The sequence below is a fragment of the Artibeus jamaicensis genome, unplaced genomic scaffold, assembly GCF_021234435.1.
Source record: "Artibeus jamaicensis isolate MK-2021 breed Jamaican fruit bat unplaced genomic scaffold, CSHL_Jam_final contig_797, whole genome shotgun sequence".
Taxonomy (NCBI): Eukaryota; Metazoa; Chordata; class Mammalia; order Chiroptera; family Phyllostomidae; genus Artibeus; species Artibeus jamaicensis.
Window position 1 is genome coordinate 9,155,823 of NW_026521977.1, and position 17,113 is coordinate 9,172,935.

Genomic DNA, 17,113 nt, shown 5'->3' on the forward strand with positions numbered 1-17,113 from the left:
TAAGTTTGTTTGGTTTGGGGCTTCATATTCAGAGCTTGTTAATACCTGTGTGAAGTGGTTTCTTTTTTGCCCTGCTGCAGGCATGGAGAGGGCTTGGTTACCTTGCCAGCCCCTTTCCCGCCCATACCTCAGGCGTCGATCCCTAGGGAATGCTTTCGTGGCTCAATATAACTGTCACCCTCTCAAATGATCTCATAGTCAGAAGTTTGTGTTCCCTGATCTTAGTTCTTGTCAAAGGCCATCAGTAATCGTGAGCATTGGGATTTAAAAGCTACTATTAGGTCCTGCGGTGAAAGAAAGAAAAAGGTTTTTTGACAGTGCTTCTTTCTGTTGCAAGAGCTGCCCTTTGAAGGCCTGACATTAAAGCATATTCCTGGAAAACCTTTTTAAGCTGGCCCGTGGACCAGCTTGTGCCTTGGACTTGATCCTGGGGAAAAGGAGCCAGATTTTACACCACTCTTGTTGCTCCCCCTTCTCTCTCTCCTCTAAAAATAGTCCCCTTTGTCTGGTGCCTCTGTCCAGCATAAGACCATATTGATAAGGACAGAAGTGATTTTCCATCACGTTCATTCTTTCCAAGTTGCTTTCTTATTACATGCATTGGTTCCTCCCTCCTCTTTGTCTTTATTCTCTGGCTCTGAACCAATTTGTGTATTACATTTTGTTTCTTAGTAACAGTCCCACCTGTACATGCATTTACAACTGTGTAGGAAAGCTGAACATTTTTGGTTACTTTTATCCCATTTATATTTTGATAACATTTTTTTTTTGCAGTGAATGAGGACATTGGGTCATTTATCATTATTTCACACAAAGGAAAGATGAACTTTAAGCACTCCATTTTTCTAATGAGTCCTCACTTCATACCACCTTCTTTGTTTAACCATTAACACCCCCGCTGTGCACCCTCCCCCTCGCATAGTCCAGTTGCAGCTGCCTCTGGCTCCCTGCATTCACCATCCGTTTCATCCTGTGAGGTCTGTTTTCAGGGTGGAGAGGAAGTAACCAAAAGTGTCAGCGTCATACAAGTTACAGGCAGGAAGGTCTTAGGTCATTGCTAGAAAGCATTGTGACTTCCGAAGCTATGTAAAGGTGAAAGCCATTGATTGGAACAATATGACTTCCTTGTCATTAGCCAGTGACCACCTGTTAAGAATGTATTAGTATATATTAAAGTATTGTATTACATGAGATAATTCATATGGCCACTTATGGCCATATCTTTGATATTAAATCTGAAATCAGTTCTATGGAAACTTCAGTCTGAGGTTATGCTGTGTTATCAGCAAAATTTCCAGAAGAGAATAGTTGAAACCCATAAGGTGAAAGAAAGTAGATATTATTTCCCACTCAGCTGTTTTCTCTGCCTGCTGTTGGAAATTATGATCTTTCATGTTGTACCAGGTGCATGGAATGTGCCTTTCTTTAACTGATGAGAAGCTCTAAAGAGTGTAATCTGCTTTGTTACCTTGATTGCTACTCGGTGATGATTGCTATTAGAATGCTCTGGCATATATTCATGAAAGATAGCTGGGAATTAAGTGGCACTCAGAGAAACAGATATTTGGGACAACAATGGACAGAAGTTGATAGCAAAGACATGGACTCACTTTCTTCCAGTCTCAAGAACTGTTAAGTACTGCTTTGGGAAAAAAGTCTAAAATTACTTATGAGCTTGTCAGAGACATTTATGAAACCTCCAGGCACAAATCTGCAGAGTTCTCCTTTCAAAACCAATTTGCCCTTTAGGAACAGTCATGGCACCTATAAAAGTCATTGGCTTTATATAACCTTGAAGGTCTGTTCCCTCGTTTCTCCTGCTTCCTACCTATGTTCACCTTACTGCTGCTCTTAGTTAGCTACATGGGTTAGAGGTCAACATCATGGAGGCCATAGTGAAGTCCTCTTTTTTAACTGGCACACAAATAGGTTCTCCTGGGGAGAAAAAACTGAGCTGTAACCACCTGAATCTCGCTTTGTATTCTTTTCCTGGGGGTGTCTTTCTCGTGAGTTTCCTCACCTGGCCTTTCTCCCGCTGCAGAATAAATTATGGTGCCAGTGCCGAAGTACACCCAGTAACTGTGTGCTCTTAGCTTGTGTTCCAGTGGTATCTAGGTGCTTATAGGATTTCTTGTGCCTGCAGCAATGGCATGTTGATTTCAACCCTTAATAAGGGTATATATTTAGTTCTGTAATAGGCCCATATCTTGCTGCAACATGGATATGACAAAGAATTTTCCAGGACAAATATTTATTAAATATAATTATTCTCAGTTGTCAAGTCCTTGAACAATTAACTTCTCTGGCCAGTACGTTATGCTGAATATGCTGATTTTAGTGATGGTTTTATGGACCTTTTTTTGCTTTTATTCTTTCACTGCCATGCAGTGTTATCATAGCCTTAATTAACAGTATGGTATGCTTTTTTAACTATATTTTCTTGATTATGCTATTACAGTTCTCCCAATTTTTCCTCCTTTGTCCCCTTCCACACATACCCCGCTTCCCTCCAGCATTCTCCCTGCTTAGTTCACATCTGTGGGTCATGTGTATAAGTTCTTTGGCTTCTCCATTTCCTATGCTATTTTTTAACATCCACCTGTCTATTTTGTTCCTACCAACTATGCTTCTTATTCCCTGTACCTTTTCCCCCGTTCTCCCCCCTTCCTTTGCCCGCTGATAACCTTCCAAATGATCTCCATATCTATGATTCTGTTCCTGTTCTGGTTATTTGCTTAGTTTGTTTGTTTGTATTTAGATTAAGTTGTTGATAGTTATGAATTTGTCGCATTTTTAATGTTCATGATTTTGATCTTTTTTTAAAAAATAAGTTCTTTTAACATTTTCTGTAATAATACCTTGGTGATGATGAACTCCTTTAGCTTTTACCTTGTCTGGGAAGCACTTTATCTGCCCTTCCATTCTAAATGATAGCTTTGCTGAATAGAGTAGTATTGGGTGTAGGTCTTTGCTTTTCATCACTTTGAATATTTCTTGCCAGTCCCTTCTTGCCTGCAAAGTTTCTTTTGAGAAATCAGCTGATAGCCTTATGGGAACTCCCTTTAGGTAATGCTCTGCTTTTCTCCTGCTGCTTTTAAGATTCTCTCTTTATCTTTAAGTTTTGACATCTTAATTATGATGTGTCTTGGTATGGTTCTCTTTGAGTCCAACTTGTTTGGGACTCTCTGTGCTTCCTGGACTTATATATGTCTATTTCCTTCACTAAATTAGGGAAGTTTTCTTTCATTATGTTTTCAAATAAGTTTTCAGTTTCTTGCTCTTCCTCTTCTTCTGGCACCCCTATGATTTGGATGTTGACATGTTTGGAGATGTCTCAGGGGTTCCGGAGCCTCTCCTTGTTTTTTTGTTGTGGTGGTTGTTTGGTTTTTGAATGCTTATTTCTTTTTTCTGTTCTGGTTGAATGTTTATCGCTTCCTCATGCTCCAAATCATTGATTTGAATCTCAGCTTCCTTTCCTTTTCTGTTGGTTTCCTGTGGTTTTTCTCTATTTCACTTAGTATAGCCTTGATTTCTTCCTTTATGTTGTTGCTGTGCGCAAGGAATTCTCTGATCATCCTGATTACCAGTGTTTTGAACTCTTGCATCTGATAGGTTAGTTATCTCCATTTCGTTTAGTTCTTTTTCTGCAGTTTTCTTCTGTTCTTTCATTTGGGCCTTATTTCTTTGTCTCCTCTATTTGGCAGCCTCTCTATGTTTGTTTCTGTGTATTAGGTAGAGGTGCTTTTACTCCCTTTTGTAGTAGCGTGGCCTGTGTAGAAAAGGCACCTATAAATTGTGTGTGGTGGAGTCTTAGGGACTTTCCAGGGCCGGGCACACTGCTTCATTGCCTCATGGTGTGTGGGGAGAGCTTGAAAAGGGATCAGTGCCGCTGCCTGGCTTCCGGATGTTCACCTGGCACTCATCCTGTTTCCAGTCACTTCACCCTCTTTCCATGTTCGACTGGTGCCCTTTTAGCTGCTGCCCTGGTGGTGAATCCTGGAGTGGGTGGGTTTACATATGTTCGAAGACCATGCGGGCCCTTTAAGCAACAAAAATCTGGCATTTCCTTCTACCGCTGTAACCTGCCACTAGTTTTTCGAGCCAGAGATAAGAGGGATCTGTTTTCCTGGTGCTGGAACCTTGGGCTGTGCGGTCTGGCCCGGGGCTGAGACTGCTGGCTCCCAAGGCATCCCTCCCAGTTTTTATCCACCGTACATGGATGTGGGACTGTCCATTCCACCACTGCTGCCGCCTCTCCACCTGTCTCCGTGATTCCACTCCTCCTACCTGGCTGGATGAATGTGGCTTCTTTGAATCCTTGGTTGTTAGACTTTTCTTCAGCTGGATTTTCTGATGGTTCTGGGCACTACTAATTTTGCGATGTGCTTGTAATTCTTTCCATTGTTTCGCGAGGGGGTGAAGCATGTCTACCTGTGCCTTCATCTTGACCAGAAGTCCAAAGTACAATTTTGTCATTTTTGTTAGTTGAGCTGGCCTTTGGCAGATAAAATTGATAAAATCTTAAAGTTGGGTTCTGATCTGTGCCATCATGTCTTCCCTTCTCTTTTCCCCAAATAGAATTGCAGGGACTTTGTCTTCCTGCATGCTGATCTGTGGTTTGCTGCCTTTTTAAATAATGGGTTCCTTTTGTGTATTCACAGATTGGTCAAATCATTGTGCTACAACGTTCAGAGAAGATGGACTGTGGACCTACCTCAATCAGATTGTGGCGTGTTCCCCTTGGGTTTTATATATCTTCATGCTAGCAGTCTTCCATTTCTCATGGGCAACATTTTTATTATTAAATCAGCTCTTTCAGGTATTTATCTCTCTTCTTATAACTGTACTAAGGTAGAAGGACTTTAATTTTAAATCAGAAGATTTCATCTCTGGTTCTACCTCTGTTACTTCCTCTGTGGGTCTAGACATGTCATTTGACTCTTGAATTTGTTTCCTTGTCCGTAAAATGGGGATGATAACTCCTGTCTCCTCTCACAGGAGTGTTTAAAGGTTAAAAGAATAAATTCTGTTGCCTAGGAGTTATCTAATCTAACCTGTTTATCTTGTAGAGGTGCAGAGGTGAACTGAATTGTTCAAGGTCACCCACTGAGTGGGAAGATCAGAACATGAAACTTAGGTCTTCCAACAGTCCCATTTAAGGGCTTTTTCTATCATACAATTAAATGATATGATGTGTGAAAGCATGGTGTAAACTGTAAAGCATTGTGGAAGTGTGAGGTGATTACTTCCCTCAATTTTTTCAACCTTGTTTGTTACTATAATGCAGTACTTAAGTGGGTAGATATGGGGAAGAAATGGAAACCACATCACTAACCAGTGGGTATGGTAATTGCACTCTCAGAGAAGGTCATGGCCATTAGAAACTTCAAGCTCCAGGGTGGTAGTCACGTTCAGCTTTCTATGATGTTTCCACCCCTTCCCTGCTGCCCGCCATCCCCTGTGAGCTGAACCTAATTCTCATGGGTGCTGTGGCCTGCCTGTGTGGAGCAGAGCCATGGTCGGTCTGCGCCACCTCCTGCAAGGCCTCAGATAGTTAGGGTGTTGCTCAGTAAATGTACTCCACTTTTGTGGGGGAGTAACCAATTCTACAATAATAATGATGCATTTTTTAAAAGGAAAAATATCCCATAGTCCCTTAAAAAAAGAAAAATGCTCAGGAAAGGCGTTAAGCTAATAATACAGACAGAACTCAGGTTTCTGAACATTCCACCTAAATTCCTATCCCTCTGGTATCTACAGACTTGGGCAGTGAGAATGGCTATTAACATCAGTGCTTATTAGTAGTAATTACTGTCATTTATAATACCTAATACTTATATATGCTTTACATATTCCAAAGCACTGCCATTTGTTTCTGCACAACCATTTGAGATGTAGACTGTGCCAAAGTATTATCTCCTCTGTTTTAAGGATGAGGAAACAGCCTAGGAGACTTTGGGTGCCTTGCTTGTGGCCATAGCGCCAGTAAGAGGAGATAGATGTAGAACCTAAGACTTGAGACATCAATTCCTAGTCTCTTCCTTCCTTTCTGGACTCTTGGAACAAGTGCAAGTATATATGATACTATAAAATTCTTAATTTTTAAAAGAAAGGTTCATAATTTGTTTATATATTTTTAAGGCAGGAAAATGGACTCACAGTTTTGGATAGTTTTCAAATACAGAGATTTAGAGCAAAGTTGTTTCCTTAATAACAAAACAATTTAGCCACTCATTTCCTGAGTGCCCTGGTGCATCATGGATTTGATGTGGCCAATCACACTGAGCTGTGGTCACAGCTCTGCCACTTTCTCAGCTGTGTGGCCTCGGACCAGTCACCCCCCCTCTGCACTAGGTATTTTGAATGTGTGATCTTATCCTTGAGATCTAATCTAATAAAGATTATAATCTCTGTTTTAAAGATAAGGAACTTGCTGTTTATGTTGCTTTGAGGATTAAATGAGATGACTCAGTAAGTGGTAGTGTTTTTAATGATCTGGGAGTTTTTAAGTTACCTTGATGCTTACCTTCCCCCAAATATATGGATTTAAATGTTCTGTACTTCAGATTATTAACGTTTTTACTTGGTTGTTTTCAAAGAGCTACCAAGATAAATACACAAATTGAGATAATTGAACGTACCTTATGTTATTTTATTTTTCTAATAGTTGCATGCTGAATTTATCGAGAATCTAAACATAGCCATAAGCCATGGTTTGAATTGCTAAAGCAATTATTTTATAATTTATTAAGTCAATACACTGCTATCTTGAAGGTTAATAAAATAAGACAAAAAAAATTGCCCAGCTACTAGATTTACGTGGGGGAGTCTCCTTAGAGCTGCTGCATCTTTGCCCCTGCCTCGTCCTTGGTCAGAAGGTGACATCATTTTGGGGGCAGTAGTGCATGTTTCCCAGTGTCCCATGATGCATTACTAAGAGTGATACAGCCTTGATGTGGCATTTTTGATGTAGCTCCCACCTTTTTTCAGATTGCTTTTCTGGGCCTGACCTCCCACGAGAGAACCAGCCTGCTGAAGCAGAGCAGGCACATGAAACAGCCGTTGTCCCTCAGGAGGACACCATACAAGTAAGTGAGATCTCTTCTTTCCACTGAGTCCTGTGGAAGATGCTCGCCTAGCCATTGGTTGTCTAGGCCGGTGCCACCACCCTCGGCCACGCTGCTGTCCTCTAACTTGCTGTCTGGTAGAGCTCACCCTGTTATTTCTTGGAAGCCTCAGTGACAGGATGTGAGAAGTAAGGTCATGAGCCCCAAGGTGGTAAGAATTTGGGATTTAGTCTATTGGACTTAGCACAAATGGTAAGTGATTTTGACGTTTTGCCAAGATGGGGAATCTCTCCAGTCAAGCTACATGGTCACAAGGTTGCGCATTGCTGGCATGAAGTCAGTGTGAGATAGTTAAGCATGTGGCTGAGAGGGCCAGCCACAGGCTCTCTGCAGAAGGCATTAGCTTGTGAGCTTTGCCAAGATTTCAACCTGGCTTTCTGTCACCAGTAATTATTTTAGCCCTATTTACTGTGCCCACCTGTGTCCCAAGCTGGTTTCTCAAGTTTGGGATATGTTCTTTCTAGAGCACTGGTTGTATAAAACCTGTCTTCAGTTGAAAATGAGAGTTTTTGTAGAAGGTCATCATCTTATGATGTGAACAATCAGGCTTTGAAGCTTATCTCCCTGTCACATATACCGGGGTCTTGGAGGCTGGGAGTGCTGCGGAGGTGACCCAGAATCCTCTGCAGATTTGAGCGCTTGCTGCATATCTCGTGAGCAGTCTATTTTAAAGCACATTTGTGGTACAAGATGAAACTGTTAGGTTGTTAGACAGGAAATCAGAGACTGGGATGTGACTCTGATGTGTGCTTAAAGAGGAAAGAAAATGACCTAATTGGGAAGTGGTGGCCAAAGTGATGGAGAGTGGAGAGTATTATTAAGCTTGTGACAACTGTTTCAGACTGGCAGAGATAATAATGAGGCCCCTTTCTCAATGTCTTAACCAGAGGAATACATAGTTACTGAAGTGTGGAGTTCTTTGTGGTACGGGTGGAATTATAAGCTGACCCTTGAGAGTTGTGGGACAGGCATGGTGGAGATCAAAGAAAGGGCATGCCATGCCCTGGAGAAGAGTCTCACAAAGGGACAGAAGTGAGAGCTGGGTGGGTTTGGGAACAGCTGAGTAGTGGCAGCCTAAGCTGGAGGAACTAACTAATGGTAAGGCCTATGAGCCATTTTGAGTGTAGCTTCCAGATCCTTTCCAAACCAAAGTTCTGCCTTGTCTGTCGTCCCCTAAGTGACTTTCAGGTATTGACTGGGCCCTCAAAATTCCCGGCTTGTCTCTCTACTCCCACCCATTCATTCCGTGTAGTCAGCCCTCTTCTGAGGAAACTGCCTTCTGAGTGGCAGTGGGACTTTCCCGACCCCTGTCCTGTCACTGAACAGCAGCAGAGCACAGTCCTCCTTATGCACAGCTGCGTTTCAGTGTGTACAGGGGGTCGGCTGAGGCTTGAAAGACAGGGCATATGCACAAAACCCATGTTCCTCACAACTGGGGTAGGTAGTGTTTGGCCACTAATGGAGAAAAAGTGATGGTGAAGACAGCTGTGGGCAGAAAGGCACCAAAGGGGAAGTGCGCCTCGGCGCCGGCCTTGAGCACTGGCAGGACTCGAAAGGGTGAGGGGTTAGCTGCGGGAAGGTGGTGGCATGAGGGTTCCGGGGTGGGAGAACCAGGGCCCGAGTAGCTGCAGGAGCAGGTTTGTAGAGCTTCGGGAACTGACACCTGGGGAACCTGGGGGGCTTCATCATGTAGGTGGGTGATGCGGACCCCACCTCCTGGGGTCCGCACCATTATGGATGAGATGAGACCAATGCCCATGGACCACCGAGTCCTGTGCAGGAAATGGGACGGCACAACTCCTCCCTCAAGAGGAGAAAAAGCCTCAGAGCGCCTCAGCCACTCCCTCAATGGGAGAGCACCCCACCCTCTGCCTTGACAGGCTTTTACTGGGTTCAGTTTGCACTGGAATACAGGGTATATACATAAAGCTCATCAATCGTTGTCAGGCAGAAATGATTAAACAATAGATGACATTCAGAGAACTCTGAGGGCTTATTCTGAGTCAGGGTCAGATAGTTAAAGGGCCATAAAACTTTGGGGAACTAACTCATTTCAGGCTTGGACCCTTATCATTTAAATTGAGGGTATTAGCAAAGTAGGTTTCCATAGGATTTTATGCATTCTTTCTTAGGCCTGTTCACCCAGGGGAACCTGCCCTTTTCAGCACTGGGCCACACCCACCTCCAGCATTATTTCAGGCTTAAGTCAGGCAGGGGAAGTAAGGCAGCCAAGAGCTTAGGAGACTTCTTGCAGACAGAATGAGGACTCAGACTATGTCAAAGCTGAGGGGAGAGCTCTGGTCCATCACCCCCTTTTGCTATAGTCCCCCAAGTCCTTCCCTGGGCCCCCCCCATGATCATGCCTGTCTTAGGTTGTCCCTCCCTTGAGGAATTTTACCTGTCATTGGCTAACCAGTCATCTGCTGGAGCCAAGCAGGGTGAAGAGAAAGGGAGCAGAGGTGGTGCCCCTACAAGGAAGATAAGCTTTGTTTCCTAAGTGGCTTATGGTCCCAATGTCCTTTACTCAGCTTTAGCCACAGGGGATTACAATTTCTGAAACCAGGCATGTCACTTCCCAACAGGTGGGGCCCGAAATACAAAGATGAAGAATTGCAGTTGAGCTTTTGGGAAGAGGGGTGTCTTTAAAGGCTTTTGGTTGGGAGGTAAAGGGCTATGAACACATCAGAGTTTTGGAGGGCAAGACAATTTCCAGTGTATAAGATGAATTGGAAGGAACTGAGATGGGCATCATTCAGAGAGCTGCATAGAAGGTTTAGGAAAAAACTTGTTCACTGTATTTTTTTCTGGCCTATCTGGCCTTTGAGATAAAGTCTGAGTAGGGGCAGTGGGGATGGAAGGAAAGAAACTGATTGATGGCATTGACCATGCCAGTGAGTGCAAGGGCCAAAATGAAGTTACTTAGTTGCTGGGCAAAAGCCAGAGACTCTCCAAATTAGGGATTTGAAGTTCCAGAAGTGGCACTGGGCTTTATTGTTAAGGTCCCATAAGCCCAGGAACTGATTCACCTCTGGATTCCTGTAGGGTCTTCAAAGGGCATTGCACATTGTAGAATCTCAGTGAATGTTTCTGGTGTGAGTGCGCGTTTGTCAAGGGCTCCGGAGGAAATGTATTGAGACGTGTCCTCTTCCTGTCTCGGCAGCCTGGGCTTCACACGGAACCTCGCGGATTTCTTCCAGTGTGGCTGCTTTGGCTTGGTGAAGCCCTCCACTGTGGACTGGACGGCCCAGTACACCATGGTCTTCCACCCGGCCAAGGAGAAAGTGCTTCGCTCCGTGTGAAGCAAAGCAACTCCACGCTCTCCAATTGGTTTGTGTTTGCGTTCACGCCCTGGTGTAAAAATGAAGATACAGAGTTCACCTAAGCCCAAAGGAAAACACAGGTGGTTTTTAAAGTCATTTGGTGAAAACAGTTCTTGATAAAGGCATTATACTTTTTTAGATTTAGCCAGAGCAGTCTTGGCAAACATCTAAAAAAAATTTTTATATTTTTTTGCAGATGCAAGTTACTTTGGGGGGCAGGGGTAATAATATTCACTAATTATGGATAAAATGTGGTATTTTCAGATACTTTATTGGCTGTTTCAAAATAGTACTGTTCTTTCAACTTGTAATTTTTGATAAATTATTTGTCTTTGTTTTATCTATAAATGTGTAAAAATATTTAAATAGATAATACTGTTTTGCTTTCACACTTAATAAAATTTTTTTTGTAGTTGTGTAGTTTCTGAGACTTAACACTTTTAGAATGTTAAATTGAGGAAAGGTGTATATGCAAGACAAACTGACCCAGGATTCCAGTCCTGAGTTGAAAGCGCTGCTAAGAACAATAAGCAGAATTTAATTTAGTTTTCCATCTTACTGAGAAAATTGAACATAATTCTTAAAGGTTAATTATTATTTTTACCTAGTACCCCCCTAAATATTAGACTGTTGTGATTATAATTGCCAATTTATTCTGGAGGAAATGCTAATTGAACTTCGACTCTCAGAGAGGTATATACTCATGCCCTTGGGCAGGTCCCTTTCCTGCCGGAAAACCCTTCCTTAGGTTCCCCTTGCTCTTGGGGGGAAATCTAGGAGGCCCAGAGGAACAGAGCCTCGTTTGGCTTACCAGGCACACCCTGACCCAGCGTCGTTCTCGAACCACGCTCAGCAGATGAGAATCTGAAGAAGTCTGTGCCTTCTCCAAGGTCACGTACCTGCAGAGTGGGGCGAGCGTCACTCCAGAGTCCCGATCCCCTAGAATACTGCCTGGCACCTATGTGCTCAATAACTGCGTGAATGTGTTGAATCAGTGCAGGACGTGATCCGACCAGAATGGGGTTTGGAGACCGAATCTCAGCTGGGGGACAGAAGGACTTTTTCCAGCTCTGGCCTTCCTCCTTTCCTTCCTCATTTAGATGTCTAATATGTAGCTTAGACTTAACATGTCCAGAATTGAAGCTGCACTTCTGAGTTTACCCTATCTTCTCCCCCTACCACACACATATAGATTTTAAAAATAGATGGAAACATCTAATACATTCTAAAATAAATGAAAAGTGAACAACTCTGTTCCTGACCCTCAGTCTTCTTCATATCTTGATCAGAAGCGCCATCCTTTCATTTACTCAGGCCAAAACCTTAGTGTCTTTTCCTGAATCGCCCTCTGTCTCATAATACCCAAGATTCACTTCTGTAAGAAACCCTGGCTCTCTCTAGAATATACCCAGCATTGCAGGCTTTGGGCCCCCTTCACCGCTATGGGTGCCAGCTCCCATCACCTCTGGTCTGCGACTTACCACAGTTTTCTTGTTTTGTCTCCCTCCAGCCTTACTGGGCTCTAAGGAGTCCAAGTGATCCTTGCAAAAGACAAGTTGAATCACGTCACTCCTCAGCGTGGAACCTTCTTCCGCTGGCTCCTTGTTTTACCCAAAGAGGAGCCAAAGCCCTGACCGCAGCTGACAGGGCCCTATGGGCTCTGGCTGCTACTCCTGCAGCCCCATGTTGACCCCACACACCTGCCAGGCATGCTTTTGCCTCAGGCCTCTGCCTGCCTGTTCTCTGTGCCTGGAATCCCGGCCCCATATCCATAGGGGCCAGTGCCTTGCTTCCCAGCATATTTTACATGTCAGTTTTTCAAAGAGGCCTGTGCTCACTAACATTTTATAATTTGTAATGTCCGCCTCTTGGACTCTTCTCTTTATTTTTTTTTCCTATAGCACTTACCACCTTCTAACATTGTATAATATGTTATGTCTACTGTATGCTGTCTTCCTGTCCAACCCTTAGACTATAAGGTCCACAAGGGAGCTTCGTTTCATTCACTGGTGTATCCCAAGACCTAGAATATTGCCTAGCACTTAGTATGTGTTCGAGATATATTTGAGTTAATGTGGAATGAATTGAAGGCTTTTAAAGTAGAACGTAATGTGATCAGAGTTGTATTTGAAGACTGATTCTCTGCTGGGAGAGGGTCAGATGGATTTTTCAAGTTACATTTTCTCCTCCTCTCTCACCAACCCCTACCAAGCTCTCCACTTGTGGTCTGTAGACAGTTTACATTAGAATCGCAGGCCAGGGTGGGGTGGGGCATGCGGGGTGGCATCCAGGAGTCCAGGATCGTGTGCTTCAAGTTTGAATTCCTCATCCCAGACCTTCCAGATCAGTGTCTGAGGAGTGAATTCTGGAATCCACATTGCCTTCAGGTTCCCCACGTAATTCTTATGTGTACATGCTATGGTTTGGGAATCATTTTTGCCTAGGAAATCTTACCTCTACCATTCTATTTTTGGCTTTTCTCAAAGGTACACAGTGTAAAGTTTAAAAAAACAGTTTGAGAATCAGTGTTTTATAGCTTAGACACCTTGAGTTTGAATTCTGTATCTACCACTTACAAGGTACTTTTACTCTTTGGGCAAATGACTTGACTTCCTGGTGCCTCAGTTTCCTCATTTGTATTATGGGGATAATAATGGTATAGACCTCAAAATGTTGTTAAGAGGATTAAAAGTGTTAATATATATACAGTACTTAGAATGGTAACTGGCACAGAGTAAGAATTTAATAAATGTTGATTATTCAAATCTTTGGAAAACGAGAGAGAGAAACTAATGGTAGGGGAATGTGCCAAATTCACCCTTTCATCTTCTGCATTGTGTGTTCTGGGGCCAGGATTCTGAAAACTGTCTCCTTGCCAGCTGACTTTCTACGACCTTCCGCCAGTAGACCGGAAGGAAGAAAGAGGGGAGGAGGAAGTTACTCCTTGGTCCTTGGTAGCTATTGCTCTCAGTGGCCCCTCACCCTGACAGTGACATTTGGAATCAGTGCCTAGTGTTTGCCCCAGAGCAGCTCCATTTTGCACCTTAGAAGCACCAGCAGTAACCAGGCAAGGCTTTTTCCTCAGAGGTCTGATTCCTAGTCCCAGGGGGACCTCGAGTCAGGCATCCAAGTTAGGGTACCCCCATCTGGTCTCTCCCTGCCCCAGCGGTGGTAGCTGCTTCCTGCTTTATCTCTGTGTTAAGTCAGAGTGTTCTTTACATTTCCAGAAATATTAGCAGCTGTTTGGCCAACTCCCTCTATTATTTTGTTTATGTAAAAAAAAAATTCATGTGGTTTCTGTTTTTCTGACTGGGCCCTGACAGATAGAGGGTGTTAGAGATAAACTTTTAATAATGGGCTAGGCAAGAAGTAGTGAAGACCAAAGTGCGATCTGGCAGGCCCAGATCACCGGCCGAGTGTGGGGGAAGAGGAGGAGGAGGAGGAATCAAAGATGACTTTGAGGTGCTGAGCGCAGTGAGGGAGAGAAGGAAGGAAAACAGTGGCGAGGCTAGTGATGAGTTTGGTGGTTGGGGCCTATTGTTCGAGGTACTCGTAAGATATACAGTGGAAAAGTCGAGGACGCAGCTGGAAAGAGCGCAGAGGCACCTGCACAGGTGGATGAGATCATCGCAGGAGAGAGGTAAAAAAAAATGAGATGAAAATCAAAGGGGAGCTTCCTTCCTGAAATGAAAACATCACTTCGAAAGAGACCAAAGGCAACAGTTGGTGAAAACAGAACAAAGTGTGAGCCCTGGCCGGGCAGCGCAGTTGGTTGGAAAGTTGTCCCGTGTACCAAGAGTTTATGGGTTTGATTCCTAGTCAGGGCACATGCCTAGGTTTCGGGTTTGATCCCTGGTCGGGGTGTGAACGGAAGGCAATCCATCAGTGTTGCTCACATCTATGTTCCTCTCCCTTTCTCTCTAAAATCAATAAAAACCGACATCCTCAGGGGAGGATTAAAGAAAAGTGTGAGAGAGAGGAAAAGAGAGGCATGTGAGCTTATGGAATATGGATTTAAGAAATATGGAGAGGGAGGAGGAGAGGACTGGGAGGAGGTTGGGTAAGAGGATAATCAAGAAATTACAGTGCTGGGATTCAAGAAGAAGAATTCATGTCAAAGAGGAAGCAGTCAGTGGTCAGGAGCGAAGGAGAAGTGAGAAAAACAACTGAAGCAAGACGGGGGGCTTATGATTTAGGGGGTGGGGTGGGGTGGGGTGGCAGCGAGGAAGGCAATCAGAAGCCAGATGCTGAGATACTAAGGGGTAAATGGATTCTAGTCTTGCATACAGTTTGGCTCTGAAAGGAGAGAAGGCCACACCTTGAGGATGAATAGAGATGTTGTTTCTGTCCTGTTTTAAAGCTAAGACAAACCCAGTCACGTTATTCAGGCCCAGAGGAATGCGACTATTAGGCTCTCTTGCTGTGACTTAATGTCTTTCCTCAAATATCTGTATAGTCACCTAAGACATGAGACAACTGAATCATTTTTACAAAATTTTGATGTAAATGGACTGGACCAAATGGACGGGCACCAAACAGTGAGAAGTGGAATATCTCAGCCGTAACACATCCAGTGTTTCAGGTGAGTGTTGGCCCAGGAGCTAGCGCTGTGCTACACATCCCCTAAATCTCAGTGGCTTCACACAGCGCGAGGCATGTTTCTCCTCTTGTGTCAGTCCATCTCGCTGTTAGCAGGTGTTCTTCCATGCAGGGCCCCAAGCTCCTTTCAAACCCGGTGGCTCCGCCATTTCCTAGGGCCTCGGGGTCCCCTGGGCCCGCTACATTCACTGACATGGAGAGAACGGAGACTCTCCCAGAGGACTTGGAGGGACGACCTCCGTTGGCTGACTGAGTCCCGCGTCCCGGTCTGTGGCGGGGAGCGTGGGAGACGTGGTTGGAGCCGTGCCCCTGAGGCAGAGGAGAAACATGAAGACTGCAGGACCGCATTAAGGTTCTTTCTTTGTTTTGTTTTTTCCTCCCCATGCTCCTTCACTCCCCTAGATAATAGACTTTTCTTTGAAATCCGTGCAGAATTTGCATTTAGTCCTGCCGACACTCTCTTCCACTTCACTCCCTCAACAAAGGTTGGTTAAGTGCCTGCTATTTGTTGAGCACTGTGAAGGCAAGTGTGCCACATTCTAACAAGGTGGCAGGCAGGTGGGAATTCAAAATCTCAATGCAACGAGTGCCGTGTTCTACCCTGGCTGTGGGAACGCAGCCGTGGATTAATTCTCAGGCAGTTCAGCAAAGATTTTGCAGAGGAAATGCCGTTTGGACCTGTGACTCGAGTTCGCCAGGCTAAGGAGCTAGGTGAGAGGGTCAGGATGGAGGGGTTCCATCTTCCAGACATTTCCAGGCAAAAAGAATAGCAGCGGCAAAGCAACGGCATGAGGGCACTTGGCATATTTGGAAAGCTTCAAGTGTAGGTGGAGCTTATATGGAAGAGATTGTCTAAAACTCGGTTGAAGGGATAAGTTCAAGTCCAATTCATGAAGGTCCTTATAGGACATGCTGTTATGGGCTGTTATGTATCCCCCCCAATTTATATGTTGAAGTCCTAACTCCTAGGACCTCAGAATGTGACTGTTTGGAGATAGGGTCTTTACAGAAATGATTAGATTAGAATAAGGTCATTCGAGTGCTCCCTAATCCAACATGACTGGTGTCCTTAGAAGAAAACACTATTAGGACACACAGACACACAGAGAAGACTACAGGAAGACTCCGGGAGAAGGCAGTCAACCACACTCCAAGGAGAGAGGCCTCAGAAGAAACCAGCTCTGCCGCCACCTTGAGCTCAGACTTCTGGCTGCCGAAACTGCAAAAACGTCATTTCTGTCGTGTGAGATATCCAATCCCTGTACTTCGTTATGGAAGCCCTAGCAGGGGAGTGTAGAGTACATACCAAAGAATAAGAACAGAGAGGATGTGTTCTAGAGACACTGCGGAGTCAGAATCAGGGAGGCTCAGGGAGTGAGGCCGGGAGGGGTGAGGGAGAGGGCAAAGCTAAGGATGACTGCAGGTTCTAGCTTCGGTCCCCTGGGTGGACGGCTGGTGGGGCTAGTCACTGACGTGTGGTGGCAGAGGAGAAGGCGGCATCGTCTGGCAGTCCCATCCCACATGCGCCTTACCCCTTTGCAAGCCTGGAAGTCTCCAGTGTAGGGACTTCTTCCCAAAGAACCAGGGTTGTATGTTGCTTTCGAAGTCGGTGCAGGTTGAAGGGGACTAGATTTAGTTGGTTCAGTTGATCCCTGGTATTAATTATTCAATTGACAATGATGGGATCTCTTATACCACTCTGATTAAAAAAAAAAAACTAACAAGTGCACAAATTAAAAATACATTGCCCTATGCTTCCATCCCCAGAGAATGTAAAATGTACACCCTCCGGCTGCTCCGGCGGAGCCCAGCGGCTAAGTCACCCGGTGCAAGTCTCGGTAAGTAAAGCTCACATCTGCATTTCCCCTTTGAAAGTGGGATGGGACACAGCCTTTGCTAGCTGTTCTTTTTCTCTCTGAACCAATCTGTTAAAGCCAATCCAAGAGAAAAAAAATGATCAGGCGCAACTGCATTTGGAATATCAAAAAATAAATAAATAACTAATAAAATCGGTGCAGGGCCTTGACCACGACGGCCTGGAAGAGCCCTGAGTAAATGCCCATTTGA

General features: G+C 44.4%; 1 protein-coding gene across 3 annotated transcripts in view; it reads left to right on the forward strand.

Moving 5' to 3' along the window:
* ZDHHC13 (zinc finger DHHC-type palmitoyltransferase 13) overlaps window positions 1-17,113 on the forward strand; it is a 53,581-nt gene that overhangs the window by 34,315 nt on the left and 2,153 nt on the right. For all 3 annotated transcript variants that reach the window (XM_053673093.1, XM_053673094.1, XM_053673092.1), the window contains 3 exons: window positions 4,662-4,819; window positions 6,991-7,088; window positions 10,288-16,884. In XM_053673093.1, coding sequence (XP_053529068.1) covers window positions 4,662-4,819; window positions 6,991-7,088; window positions 10,288-10,426 — 395 coding nt within the window. In that variant the 3' untranslated portion in view covers window positions 10,427-16,884. Of the gene's footprint in view, window positions 1-4,661; window positions 4,820-6,990; window positions 7,089-10,287; window positions 16,885-17,113 lie in introns of those variants that run through there.